General features: G+C 36.7%; 1 protein-coding gene across 2 annotated transcripts in view; it reads right to left on the minus strand.

The window, feature by feature from the left end:
• Window positions 1-4754: 4754 nt before the first annotated feature.
• Window positions 4755-14972, minus strand: part of LOC126191575 (heterogeneous nuclear ribonucleoprotein K) — a 66564-nt gene continuing 56346 nt past the window's right edge. For both annotated transcript variants that reach the window (XM_049932503.1, XM_049932504.1), the window contains exons 10-14: window positions 14852-14946; window positions 14497-14603; window positions 8556-8725; window positions 5724-5789; window positions 4755-5590 (exon numbers count right to left, since the gene is read on the minus strand). In XM_049932503.1, the coding sequence (XP_049788460.1) occupies window positions 5756-5789; window positions 8556-8725; window positions 14497-14603; window positions 14852-14946 (406 nt within the window). In that variant the 3' untranslated portion in view covers window positions 4755-5590; window positions 5724-5755. The remainder of the gene's footprint in view (window positions 5591-5723; window positions 5790-8555; window positions 8726-14496; window positions 14604-14851; window positions 14947-14972) is intronic.

The raw sequence follows: 14972 nt of genomic DNA on the forward strand, positions 1-14972 counted from the left end.
TGAGCAGTGGCATTACATGTAGACTCGTGGTTTTAAAATGTTTGCCATATCAATTATTGTGCACATACTATTACTTAGCCTTTACTGCTCATGAATTTGTATTCTATAAAGTATGCAAACTATAATCAACATTGCCCAAGGACAAGTTAAGCTTTGCTTAGCACGCTCCAGTTACATGTGGGAATGTGACTGGATAAACCCAAGAACTATAATATTTGCAACAAGAAAACCCATCATTTTCAAGACACAAATCTGAAAAATGCCTTCAAATGACAGGGAGGGTTACCTGTACATATTTATGGTTTTCAACATTATGTTAGCATTCTCTAGTCATTAACACAAGATGGTTCGTTGTTGGCGTGTTCAGTGGATCATAACTAAAGGAGGGACCCTATTTAACATTCACTACCCACTAACAGCAAAAAGTATAACTGACAATTTTTGAGTCTTTTGCTCTAGTATTTACTCCCAGTAATTATTCACATTTAACTACAGTTGAACACACACATGGGGTAGTAGTGGTTGTCAAGCAATTTTGGTTCGTTAATTTTGCTCACAATATTCTCCAAATTGCAATAAAGGACAAATTGTAACCAGTTTAAATGATCTAATTGGACAATTGTCATCTTGAGAAAAATTTCACTGTATTTACTGAGTCACATCAGCTGTTCACGCCTTCAAGATGCAAAGAAACATTTCTCTTATGTAGACAAACTGAGAAATACATTTTAAAATGTACGATTCCCGCATAGATTTGGACAAATAATTTACTGCAGGCAAGTGACACCAATGGTCTGCAGCAACAGTTCAGCAATGGAATGTTTCCTCACTAGGTATGTGCATACCTTACCCCTACACACACACACACACACACACACACACACACACACACACACACACACACACACACGTTTAAACAGTGTGCAGATCTTGTCTTCACCTACACTATTGAAGCCTGGATAATTCAGTCATGACCATATTTTTATGAATTTACTCCACAATGGTGGTCTGCACTTATGTAGTATAAAATTACTTGCTGTGACATTCGTCACTAGCAAGTGTTTCCACAGGCTACTGCTGTTATAGATAACCCACGAACATTGCAAGTCATTTCACAAATGCTTTTAATTGTCTGAGCAATGTTGGAAGGGGCTACACAAGGTCTGTCTGAAATGAGACATGCTCCCTCGAGAGCTGATTATGTGAGATTAATGATTGAACTGCAGTACAAGATGCGTTACATAGTCCTTAATTTTAAACTCTTGCCCTAAGCTACCCACCACCTCATGACTGGTAATGTTTCTGAGAAAGTAGTCGTCAACTATGTGCCGCTCAACTAAAATTGTTTGCTTTGGACAAGTTAATTTCTCACTATCATTTGTTACCTGAAACTATTCTCACTTGTTACTGGAGCTGCTGCATTACCAATTGATAAGCAGTCCTCACTGGCACTTTGTAGCAGATTGTTGAAGGCACAGGCTGATTCCAAGGTTATAAATAAAATTAAATTTGTACCATTCAATAAAAATGATAAACTCTAGATTAGATTCAGAAATACAAAGTTTTAATAATTCCTGACAAGACCTCTAGCGTGATAGGTTAATATGCTAACCACTTCACTAATGAACCACAGAGTGGTTCAAATGGCTGAGCACTATGGGACTTAACTTCAGAGGTCATCAGTCCCCTAGAACTTAGAACTACCATATTTACTCGAATCTAAGCCGCACTTTTTTTCCCGGTTTTTGTAATCCAAAAAGCCGCCTGCGCCTTAGAATCGAGTGCAAAGCAAGTGGAAGTTCTGAGAAATGTTGGTAGGTGCCGCCACAACTAACTTCTGCCGTCAAATATATGTAGCGCTACACAGGCATGCGTTGTAGGTACAAAGATAAATACTGGCGCCAAAACCTCCGCCTCAGTAAATAAATTTAAAAAAAAAAAGGTGGAAGACGAGCTTTTTTTTCCTCCGCCCCAAGTTTCGACCACTGCATTTTCATACATTATCCAACGAAGTAAATACAAATTCTGTATTGTTCATCTTCGAATGTAGCAGAATTTCAATGTACTACGAAAATCCGACATGCAAGACTGTTTGGGATGTTTGTCAATATGGCCAACTCTACTTTCTGAATTTTTTCCTACCTGTGAGAAGAGATGGTTGCTAATAGGAACCTGATGAAATGTGAATCACATGCAGTATTCTCTTCACCATAAGAATAATACGAAAATCAACATTTTGTCATGTATTCTTTCGTGTTTGCTGCTATCTCATTTAAATCCTGCCTGCCTAATAAACTACGAAACTAGAGTGAGACAACAGCAAACACGGAAGAATATACGTATCGTGTCATGTTTATATTCGTATCATTCTTATGCCTAATAGTGATACAGTCAGAAATGAAGCACAGCAACTGACTAGATTTTTAATTCTAAGGCGACTAATTTCTGTGCAAAATTTGATGTACTAAAGGAGAGGCCGCAAAGATTTTCAAACGGAGAAACATTTTCGCCTAACTCTCGTTCAGAACATGTTCTATCATACGCAGTGTATTATTTGGTTCTTGTTGATCATTATCAAAGAAAGCAGCAGTGTAAGTAACAACAAATAGCAGTCTCTTGACTGTTTCGCTAATGAGACGATTACTCTCTCTCTTTTTTTTTTTAATTGTAAGCGGCGGTAGCGCGCACAAAAGCAAGCCATGCCGCGAGCGGAGACAGGCCGTAAACACGCACTATCAGAATGCGACAAACAATGCGTGACAGTACAGTAATGCATTTTCAGCTTAGAGTGACGCAAACACGTATAACAAAGAAAACAGCACTTATCAGATCAAAGCAAAATAAGCAATCGATTCAAACCAGACGAAGCACGTGAAAAAGGAAGGGTACCCGTATAAATACGGACGGAGCGCCTGACGCATAGCAATGGCTACCTGGTAAAGCTTAACTGCTAAGCTTACGACTCGAACCAAACTACTGTAGCTGTATTGTCATTCATTCGACCTAAATTGTGTTTCATATTACAATGGACCGACTTTGTTTAGATTTGGAGGTGCGGCCTAAAACTTTACTCTCCCCTTGAATTTCGAGTCTCAAATTTCCGGTGCGGCTTAGATTCGGGAATTTTTTTTTCCTTTATTTCGAGTCTCATTTTTCAGGTGCGGCTTAGATTCGAGTAAATACGGTACTTAAACCTAACTAACCTAAGGACATTGCACACATCCATGCCCGAGGCAGGATTTGAACCTGCGACCGTAGCGGTCGCGCGGTTCCAGACTGTAGCGCTTAGAACTGCCCGACCGGCCAGAGTGTGGTAGTTATATTTACTATCAACAGTTGGAATGATGAATTACAGCCATTACTCCAGCAATGGCCTGCGAAGCTTATACAATGTAGGCCAAGCTGTGATTTTGATAACCACATATGATACTGAATTGCTTGCACAGAAGAATCCAATAATGTTTACTTAGCACTGTGTGTGTGTGTGTGTGTGTGTGTGTGTGTGTGTGATGAAATACGGAAGCGCCAGACATGATTTGGGATCCAAACACATGCCAGAGAAGGAAGTGAAGTGCCCAACTGTTGTGACAGCCCGGTAATGTCGGGAGGAAACCAAACCAGCTCCAATACATGAAGTGGCGATTATAAAGTAATTTTAACCCAATTATAGAGTATTTTCTCATCGTAGCTTGTGTTCAGGTGAATTTAAAAGGTTCCAGATTTTCAGCCTGGGTTTTTGTGTGAACTATGTTATGCAATAACACTGATGTATACAGTATGAAGCATTCCCAATTATATAAATACCAATCCCTGCAAAATCTAAGGAATATTTTCTAAATTACCCGAAGCAGTTCTTGCAGCAACTTTCCAGTTGTACAGAAATCGATGGAAGTGTTGCCTTTATCAGTTTTAATAACAAATTGAGACGTTAAGAAAAATTGACTTATTTTTAATTACTCTTCATATCAAAATGCAAGTGTCAACAGCTTACAATTTACTGCAAAACTGAAGTGTCAAATAGAAAATTAAATACTTAAATCTCAAAATTGTTATTGAAGTATGGTTTTCTCTGTTCAGTAAGGCATTTTGCATGCCTCTGTCAATTTACTTCCAGTGTCTAGTAATTAATAACATAAGTTAATGTTTTGTTTATCAATTGCTTCAATATTTCTTAGCATTTTAATTTGTTAATGTGGAATTTGTATGGATTACTAATTACATGATACAAACCCACAATGCACAGTTAGCTATTGATAAATATTAACTAGAATTTTTTGTACAGATCTACTCTGAAATCTAACTAATAATTTTTCAATTTTTGAGGGCTGCATCGTACTGCTTTGGGAAAATTTGCCTGGGCACTGATCAAATCTTTTACATACAAAAAAATTTGGACAATTTTTAAGAATCTCTCAAGATGCAATTGTCCACACGCACACAAGTCCATAGTAAAAATAAAAATTTGTGACAATTTAAAAATATTCCATGTAATTCTAGAAGTATGATTTGTGTGTTCAATTATTGTTTATTGCCTTGTAAAATATGAATGACAACTTTTAAGAAGTGATCATAACCGAACTAAAACATTTCTTCAGTGCAAATTGTGAAATAAGCTTTGTAAATTCACATCTACATTGTTGCTTTATTCTGATAAAGCTAAAGAACAAATTGCCCACATATTTTATACTTGCTTTCACTGAAATCACGTCATGTATATGAAAACCATTAATTTTAAATTGAATGTACTGTATTGCAACAGTTTAAGTCACTTTTTTATTTCTTAGCCCCAATTACACGTACAATTGTGCGTTTTTCAGTTTCCAGTGTCAGCTTAAAGGGTCATACATAAAAAAGCCTACAAACTAAATACATTTGGTTCAATGGAATCATTACATTACAAAAATCTAATAGTTAATACACACTTTACTGATAAATGGGACTTATGAATGCTGTATGGTTTTTATGTTAAACAGTGATTTGTACTGATATATATATATTTATATATAATCCCTGAAACTGAATTCTACTGGCAACATTGTTTAGTACAATCAAATTTCACACATGAAGATGTATAATAGTCACTGTCAACTTATGACTTGCAAATGCAATTACATTTGTATCTTACGCACTATGTAAATAACACTAATTTATGTTTGCAATGATGTGGACACTACAATTTCTAAAGATGGGTAACAGACAAATATGCACTTTGGAATCCTCCATTACTGATTTCTTTGTGGGATCAGATGTGCTATGATAAATTCAGTTGTAACTACAATTACTTCTGTCACATATCTTAAGAGTGATGTAATGTAAACTGTATGCAGGTACAAAAGTCGAGGTACCACTCTTGTTCTCTTCTGCATTATCAGCTCACATATTACTAACTAAAATCTTCATACCACGTTTAAAAAAACTGCATTTGAACTAAAAGCTACACTAAAATAACTATCTTCAAAGTAACAAAGAACCAACACAGTCCAATACACTCCTTTATTGAATCATCACAGATGACTTGTTGACCTGACGAAAGCATCACAGTTTAACCATCAGCCAATAACTTCTTCAAAAATATTCAGAAATTTGGACACTGCAACAGAAGATTCCATTACACACAATTTGAGAGTTGAATTAGCTAAAATTACTATCCTACTTTACACCAGCATTTATGCAGATGATTAAGCACCACTGCACATATTAAATTCATATTTGAGTAAACTGACCTTTTCATTTAGTAGTAGGTAATATTCGTCATTTAGTAATTTCCTGATCCTGGCCCAGTCTGGCAGCTAAAAAAAGTTTTGTTTAGTTTCATTTATGTGTATTTTGTACAGTCTTGTAAATAATGAGTTCAAAATCAATCTTTTAAATTATGCATGCTGTTATAAGTAGATTTATAGCATCAACAGACAAAATGCTAGTTATATATTGCCAGTAGCAGCATTATTTACCTGGAATGGTCACCTCTGTCAATGCTGACAATTTAAATGTCACCTTCCAAGCAAATAATGTTAAAATTGATAAATAGCCAGAACAAACAATTCAAAATCTGCATTATTTTTGTCCTAATTATTCTATGAAAGAGATTCCCTCCACAAATACATAGCTATTATAAGACCACAAAATTACCCCACCAAGGGAAGTCTCTTCATGAACTGTTATTCTAGAATAAATTTTCCACAGTACCCTCAATTTTCACAAACATGCTGAAACAATTTACTGTATTTAATAGCTAAAAAATTGCAATAAAAGTATCACACAGAACTGGCATGCAAGTGTCCATGAATTTACCACCATTAATTTCATACACCTAACAATCTTTTGATACTACTTGACAAGATATTTTTCAGAGATGTTTACTCGAACACACTTGTAACACCATGCCTGTCAGCTGATTAAATGAAGTACTTTAAAATCTTCCAACATTTAACTTTGTATGAAAGTAGTTTATAGCCTCAGCAGCAATGCATTACATCTACACTTTTTAGTGCAATTAAAATATTAGAAGAGGCTATACTGCAATAATGGTGTCAAAACCAAGGGTAAGTGAAGAGTTAACCAAATGCCTAAACAAACTCGTGTGTGTGTGTGTGTGTGTGTGTGTGTGTGTGTGTGTGTGTGTGTGTGCGCTTCTAGAACACTATCACCCTTTAAAATCTCAAAAGTAGAAACTATGATTGCATCCATGGACACTTAAGGACGATACCAATTAATATTCCTAGAACCAGACAAGTAACACACAAAAAATGTAAATTAGCTGAGTCACCTTCAAGTTCGTTACAAGTGCGTCCTCCGTTGACTTAACTGAAGCATGCAGCTACTTTTGTAGGATGATTAGTGATTCCTTGTTACTCATGTAAAGAACAACAAAATCACTAGTCTTCCACACAACAATAGCCAGTGTTAGTTGGTTGCATTGATAATCACTCCTCTTCCAAATGTAGATGCCACACAAAAGCAATATTCCCAGAAGACATTCACCCAAACTTTGAATTATTCACCCACACTAATAGAGGAAAGCATTACAGGCAAAATGTTAGGTGATAATTAGTACTACAACTTTCAGAGAGATTCAGTATTTTACTATATACAGGGTCAAATGAGATTTGAAACAACTCCCAGGCTATTAATAATGAAATAATTTTAGAAGCTGTGTATTAAGGTTGTTAGTAAATATATTTAATGAGCAAGCATAGTTACAGACCAAGTAAACACAAACATCAGAAAATCATTGAACTGTATTTAATATTTTAAATGCACTTACAACTTTACACTTACTGACAAAAACAAACTTTTACAATTTCTTATACAAAAAAACTGAATTCTTAGTCCTTTAAATACTGTTGCCATGAGTGCAGCACTGGCTAGTGAAATGTTTAAACTGACACTTCAATGCATCAGAAATAGGTTCTAATTAAGATAAATTGCACTGTCACAGACTTCTGATTCCACAAACAAAAAATACACACACCCAAAAATAAACCCAGCAGTTCCAATTGTGTACATTAGTACTTGTCACATTAACTACAATATTGAAGTTAAGCATCATGAAAGTAAAATTCATTTCAAACACAAGGTAATTGACCAAACACTGCTGATGAGCTGATTCACAGAACACAAGCTTTATGCTCAGTAAGCTGGTGACAAGCTGGGCTGCAGATTGCAAACTCACTCCAAGCTGAGTACAGAATGCAGCACAAAATGTTGTTTAATTGTTCCTTTACCAACCAAGAGCCCTAAAACAGCACCATAAGCAAGTCTAAGTAAAATTGCTTAAGAACAGACAGTGATAATATGCAGCAATTCTCCCAATGCCATATGTGGACTATAGATTTATTACCTTAGACCATTCATGAGTTATGTTGGTAATTACTGTAAGTAAATTTTTGGGTCATAGTTTCCTCCAAAGCCTATATGTACTTTATCATTACATTGAAGACACATCTACATTAACTGCACAGTAACAACTATTTTAAGATTTTGAACAGTAACACTTCACAATAGCCACAATTGGGAAGTAAACTCCAGAACTTTTAGAGAATGAAAATTGTCTTGTATGGCCATGTGAATATCTAAGGGATCACTAACAGGTCACAGCTGGCTTACCTCTATTCACTGTTACACACAAAATGGTTATTGCCCAGATAAAAGATACAAAATAAGGTATGTGTGTTGTATACCAAAGTTTTGAAACCCTACTCAATATCTTGAAAATTTGTGCATGGGGACCAAAATGACAACTGCAGTGGCTGTGTAGTTTTTAATATTCTGTCCAGTCTTATAAACACATACATACTGAAACTAAAAGGGTAACTTTACCGTTTTCACAAATTTGAATGATACTGTAACATTTCTTATGCTTGATTTAAGACAGCAGGTAAGTCATTTTTAACTTTAGATACCATTAAACATGTAATTTTTAATAATCATTCCCCAAGTAACAAACATGACCACAAAATGAGTTACACCCATTGCATGCACTCCCCATGCAAATTACAAAACACACACAAAATATTTTAGACATGCTGATTAATGAAACAAAGCAAGTAACTAACCTCTGTTGCAGAAGATACTGAGCCATCTGTATTTGGTTAGGTGTACCAGTTATAGTGATAATTCTGTCATTTGATCCTGCAAGTGGCTCATCAATGGTTATTCCAGCTCCTGAGTCAGATCGTATCTTACGAATTCTGGCACCACCTTTCCCTATAATTGCACCTGCCAACTGCAAAGAAGAATGTGCAGATAGTGAGAACAATGCTGCATTCTAAGTTGCTTTAAACATTTTAAGTAACCACGAGTAAAAGCTTTTCCACATAGGTTCACACACCATTTAAGCACACTATCTAGCTTCCCAGTTTTTAAAGATTTACACAAAACTTTTCTTCTTTTCTATTGAACAAAGATGCAGCTGATTTGCTGCCATACATGTATACTGTTGTGATGTTTGAGAAGCAATGAAACATCCAGCTTAAATTTTCTTCTGTTTGAAACAGACCAGTCTAATTTTTTAAACACTTTGCACATAAAGTTAACATTAACACACAAACCTTACATAAAACATAACCAATAAAATTAGCACAATATTTACTTTTTGTGCATATGTGAATGAAAATCCTCCCCCAATATATGAAATAAACTCACTTCTTTGAAAGTTTGTTGCTGAAGTGCATAATTTCTGGCTTCCTACCACAAGCTGCAGACTGAATTATACCTAAAAGGTCTGATATAGAAAGTTACAGGAAATTGGAGCATCAAGAAAGTTCAGCACAGTTCACACATACCTCTGCTCTCCTAGCTCTGCCTTCTATTATCAGTTGCAGCATACATATCTCTGCTTTGAATAATGCTCCTAACCAACAGTGATGACTCTAGAGACCAATGCAACACCTGCTTGTTCCTGCATCAAGACACTTGAAAAAATGAACATATGATTTCTACTCCTAAATTATTGAAGCACTCATCCAGGTTGAGTGCACAACTGAGGAGACATTCTGATAAAAGCTTCTACTCAAAATGAAAAAGATTTGGTGGCTGTTATCACTACTTATAGTTTGAAGTTGCTCTAATTACAACCTTGTTAAACCTACACCACAAAACTATTGAGTGGATTGACATGGATTAATCAACAAAAAGTTAATACCACTCATCTCCATACAGTGAGACTGGCAACAAAGTGTGAAACAACAGCCTAATGGTGGCTTCCAATCAATTTCTTGCCATTAATGTTCTTAAGCTACCACACCTTTGCTCCTATTTACTGCAGTCAATTCCAACATTATTTCAAGGGCCTTTTAAACAACTATTACATAAATAACATAATGAGCAGTGTTTCGCAATACATTCTTACATTATTTCATCTGTATATTTCAATGGATTCACTTCTGAAAAATATACACTATGTCAAAGCTGGCAGTGTGTTTCCCCACCTCAAAACAATCAAACCTTTCTAAGTGCTCAAGGACTAAGTAGTTTGCAATGTGGAGTTAAATGGCACTTCAAACACAATAGAAGTGAAAAATTCTACCTTCATATTGACAGACAACCCTTAACTGTCTAATATAGCTGATTTGGTAAACCTAAAAAAATCTGCTGTTGCTCAATTACCATTATCTAACTAAGAAGTCAATTTTGTGTTGTCCTAGTTCCATTAAATTATTGTGAGTACACCCCTTTCATAATCAATTTCCACAAATTTCATTATACTTTATGCCACTTTCATATTTCTGGCTTTATATTTGTGAATACAACATACACAGTACTGGAATTTATTTAGAAGAATATTTTACAAACTGACTCCTTGTACAATTGCAAGGAAAGCACCTCATGTGGTACTTGTTTCCCCACCACAGGCTTAACCAAAAACTTCAGTCACCCAGTCACCATACTTCCAAAACATTTAACTGGCCACTTACAGTTACAGCCACATCCTGCATAAGAGAAAAAGATACCAACAGCCTGCAACACTCCAGCTATAAGCAGCAACACCAGACAGTATGTGTTGGTATCCTGCATGTGAGGGACAAACTTCTGCTTTATAAGATTGCTACTGAAGTCAACCAGCTGCTTCTATAAAATGGCACCTATTAATCAAAGCATGTGCTCACTCAAAGAAGCAATTTGCACGACATGTACAAACGGAAGGATCTTCACGGAGAATTTTATGATTTATATCGTTACCACCACCAGACAAATGATTCAAATACACAGTGAGTAGGGACGGAGTGGAAATGCGTGCGCACGTTTGAATAGGACCACAGCATGCCTATTAAATTTGCGCCGACTGTGTAACGTTTAAAGTACTACGATCAGCTCTAACAGTCACTTCGCTGGTTAAGAATCATGTCAAGTCGCCGTTCTGTAACCCCAACAATGCTTTCGCAGTTCAACCCCCACTGGGAGGAATTTTATCTGTTTACAGAAAAATATGGTGTTGCAAAATGTTTAATATGTCACAAAACGCTGAATTCTTTTAGGAAATTTAACTTGCAGCAACATTATAAGTCTTACCACGTGAAAGACTACGGAAGTGGAAAATGTGATGGACCAGATCGTACACAGGAAGTTATTAAACTTAGAAGGAAGCTATCCGAAGATGATCTGAATGACGAAGAAAAATGAACTGAGGCAGCTCTCAGAGAGAGTTACAAAACTGCTTTGCTTTTAGCAAACTCCCTGTGCCCCTTCACTGATGGCGATTTAATAAAAGAATGTTTGGTAGTTGCAGCGGAACATGTGTGTCCATCTCAAGTTTAACAGTTTCGGATTGTGCCATTATCTAACATAACCATTATGCACCGCATAATGGACATGACAGACGATGTCCAGAGCCAGCTTGCAAATATCTGTAAAGATTTTATGGCGTATTCTCTAGCTCTGGACGAAAGTGTTGATATCACCGGAACAGCGCAGCTTGCCATATTTATTAGAGGTGTTAATACAGATCTTCAGGTGAGGGAGGAGCTCTTCGATGTAGTAGCCATGAAAACTACAACCGGAGGTGATATTTCAAGAAGTGTTGAAGAAAGTGTTGAAAATATAGTATTGTCGTGGAATTCTTTAGTTTCAGTGTCTACAGACGGTGCACCAGCAATGACAGGGGGGAGGCGGGGGGAATCAGGTTTCGTTGCACTGTTGAAGGAGAAAATGCAAAAACTGACCATGCCAAATGAAGTAAGAGGCGTTCACTGTGTGATCCACCAGAAAAACTTATGTGCAAAGAGTATCACTCTAAAAAATGTGATGAGTGTTGTTCGTACAACCAATTATATAAGGAAGCATGGGGTACAACACAGCAATTTAAAAGCTTTCTTGAGGATGTAGAAAGCCAGTATGGTAGCCTGCCTTATTATAGCGAGGTCAGCTGGCTTAGTCGTGGCGAATTATTAATCTATTTTTTGCCTATTAGATGAGATAAATATGTTCATGGAAATAAATAACATGTGTTCCTGAATTGAAAGAGCCTTCATGGAAATGTGATCTCGCGTTCTTAGCAGATTTAACTAGCCATCTGAATGCTTTGAACATTTCATTTCACTACAAGGTAAAGATCTGCTAATTACTCATTTCATTTCATAGATCGAATAAGAGCTTTTAAAATGAAATTGACACTTTGGGGGAGTCAGCTGGAAACAGGAAATCTAGCTCATTTTCCTAAATTATCATCCATGCAAGATGTTCACAAAGACTGAACATTATTCACATAGTTTAGTTGCCCTTAAGGAAGAATTAAGATCAACGCTTTCAAGATCTGACAGCACTAGACAGTGATATTGATCTGTTCTCTCCATATTCTGTGAATATTGAAGAGATTCGTCCTGAGCTGCAACTAGAAATTATTGACCTGCAGCGTGACAAGGGAATACAGAGAGAAATTTCAGAACAAGAAAAACATTTTCGAATTCTAAAGACACTTCCCTCAGGATAGATTTCCTCGTTTGCACAAAATGGTGGCTACAATAATATCAATGTTCAGTTCCACCTATGTTTGTGAACAACTGTTCTTTGCAATGAAATGTAACGAGACACACCTGAGAAACGCATTGTCTGATCGAAATTTAAACTGCACGCTGAGCCTACGATGCGCAAGAACAATTACTCCGAACATAGACGCAATTGTAAAGGGCAAAAAGTACAAGATAATCGAGAATCCCACACCTTTAGTTGTTGTAACAGTTCACAAATTAATACGAATGTAGAGGCATCCACTAAGCTAATAAAATTATGCGGCACATGTACATTCTCCTTTATTTGTTTCATTTGTTGCAGTAATAATTCACGAGTGATATCCCTGCAGGTGGCCGCGGATTTACACTGACTGGTGGCAGCTGTTTTGTGCCCCACGTGACTCTCCCCACTCTCCGCTCTGGTCCGGTAGTGGGGGTAGAGTGCTCGCGCCTTGCTGCTCACAGCTTGCTCCGCAAGCACTTATGTTGTGAAGCCCTGTCCTAGCACCTTCGGTTCTTGAAATGGCATAAATTTAGTACTCTATTTGAAGGAAGTGTTTTTGGCACTTAAATGTCACATCAATGTACCAATATTGTGAGAAGGAAAGTTGCCATTCACCATGTAGCGGAGATGCTGAGTACATTAATGTACTTTGTACACAAAATAGCTAGGCCTGGAAGATATGAAGCAGTAGCTATTCATGAAATATTTTAATTTTCCCTCAAATCACAGAAGTTTCATAAATTAGCCAAATTATCTTAAAAGTTGTGTTTTTTTCCAGAGCTAGAACTGAGTCACAAACACCCCATTTGCTCATTTCTCAAGTTTGACTATGAAAATTCGGACAAAAACTAATTACGTAATTTACAATTTGCTCTGCTCAAACCTTGCACAAAACATTGAGCTTTAATTAATTTCCATTGTGTGCTGTCATTTGAGGAAAAGAGTAACATGGACGATAAATAGTTTGGACAAGAAGAGACTAGAAGCTTTCGAAATGTGGTGCTACAGAAGAATGCTGAAGATTAGATGTGTAGATCACATAACTAATGAGGAGGTATTGAATAGAATTGGGGAGAAGAGTTTATGGCACAACTTGACAAGAAGAAGGGACCGGTTGGTAGGACATGTTCCGAGGCATCAAGGGATCACAAATTTAGCATTGGAGGGCAGCATGGAGGGTAAAATTGTAGAGGGAGACCAAGAGATGAATACGCTAAGCAGATTCAGAAGGATGTAGGTTGCAGTAAGTCCTGGGAGATGAAGCTTGCACAGGATAGAGTAGCATGGAGAGCTGCATCAAACTAGTCTCAGGACTAAAGACCTCAACAACAACAACAACCATTTATGAAATACATATCAATTTTACAACCATGATACGTGATGCAGAGGGGAGGATATGAGCATGCCATGCATGACAGGTCCATCATTATGATCCAAAATGTGGATAATTGAGAGGTATTTTGTTAATAACAAACATTTTTTTTATATTTTGGCTATACTTCATACACAGGTATGTACAATATAAAACCAACTATAAGCAATAACTCTGCGATCTTCCAAAAATTTCATGCTGTCATTCACTGGATTCATGGAGAACATTGACTATGCCAAACACAGAAATCCCATTGTTCATCGAGTGAAGATATCAAGCTGTATGAAATTTCTTCACCAAATAATTTTCTTAAAATCAGATAAGTATTTCATAGCAGCCAGCAGATCCAACTGAGCACTTTGCCAAGACGACGCTCAGCTGTCATTCTCACTGTCACACATACTGCAGCAACAAGATTCAACATGTCTGAATTCAAATGTCTCAAGTTGTAGCAGAAGACAGGCATGCAGCCTAACCATACCAGTAATTTACACTGGTAACTATATCCATGAATAACAAACATTTTTTTCTCTCATATTGCAGTGCCATGAAATACTGTAGTGAGCCCAATCACAGCAATCTTGTTAAATATTGAAGCTATACAATTAGTTTTTGATGAAAGATTTTTACACTAAATATTTTCAAACCTAAATCTCATATGTTCAAACACTCACTTCTTTTGGAATGGTCACTTGGGTTGAGCTTTTAGCTCCTCCAGCCATGAGATTTCCACCTCCACCAAGCCCAAGAGCATTACTGTTCATCATTCCATTTGCTGCACCTAAGATTACATCAAAGCATTAATGAAATATTCATGACATATATAAGTATCTATGTGGCACTAAAATTTCACTGCATAAATTAGTGTCAACTTTAGATAAATGTTTACACTTACATCAAGCATGTAATTCTTACATAATGCTGTGACTAACTTGAAACAGCTAATTCTGTTAGAAAAAAGGCTCCACAGAATAAAGAGTACCATGGATTTTAAGCCTAATATAGATTTTAGTGAATCTTTCACCTTACCTCTAGCGCCTCCAAAGCCAGGGCGACCAGGGCCACCACCAAATGCGCCAACACCACCTCGAGGTGGTGGTCCTCCCATACCTCCTGGTGGGCCACTGCAAGAAAGATACAAAGTAAGCAA

Source organism: Schistocerca cancellata, chromosome 6, assembly GCF_023864275.1.
Source record: "Schistocerca cancellata isolate TAMUIC-IGC-003103 chromosome 6, iqSchCanc2.1, whole genome shotgun sequence".
NCBI lineage: Eukaryota > Metazoa > Arthropoda > Insecta > Orthoptera > Acrididae > Schistocerca > Schistocerca cancellata.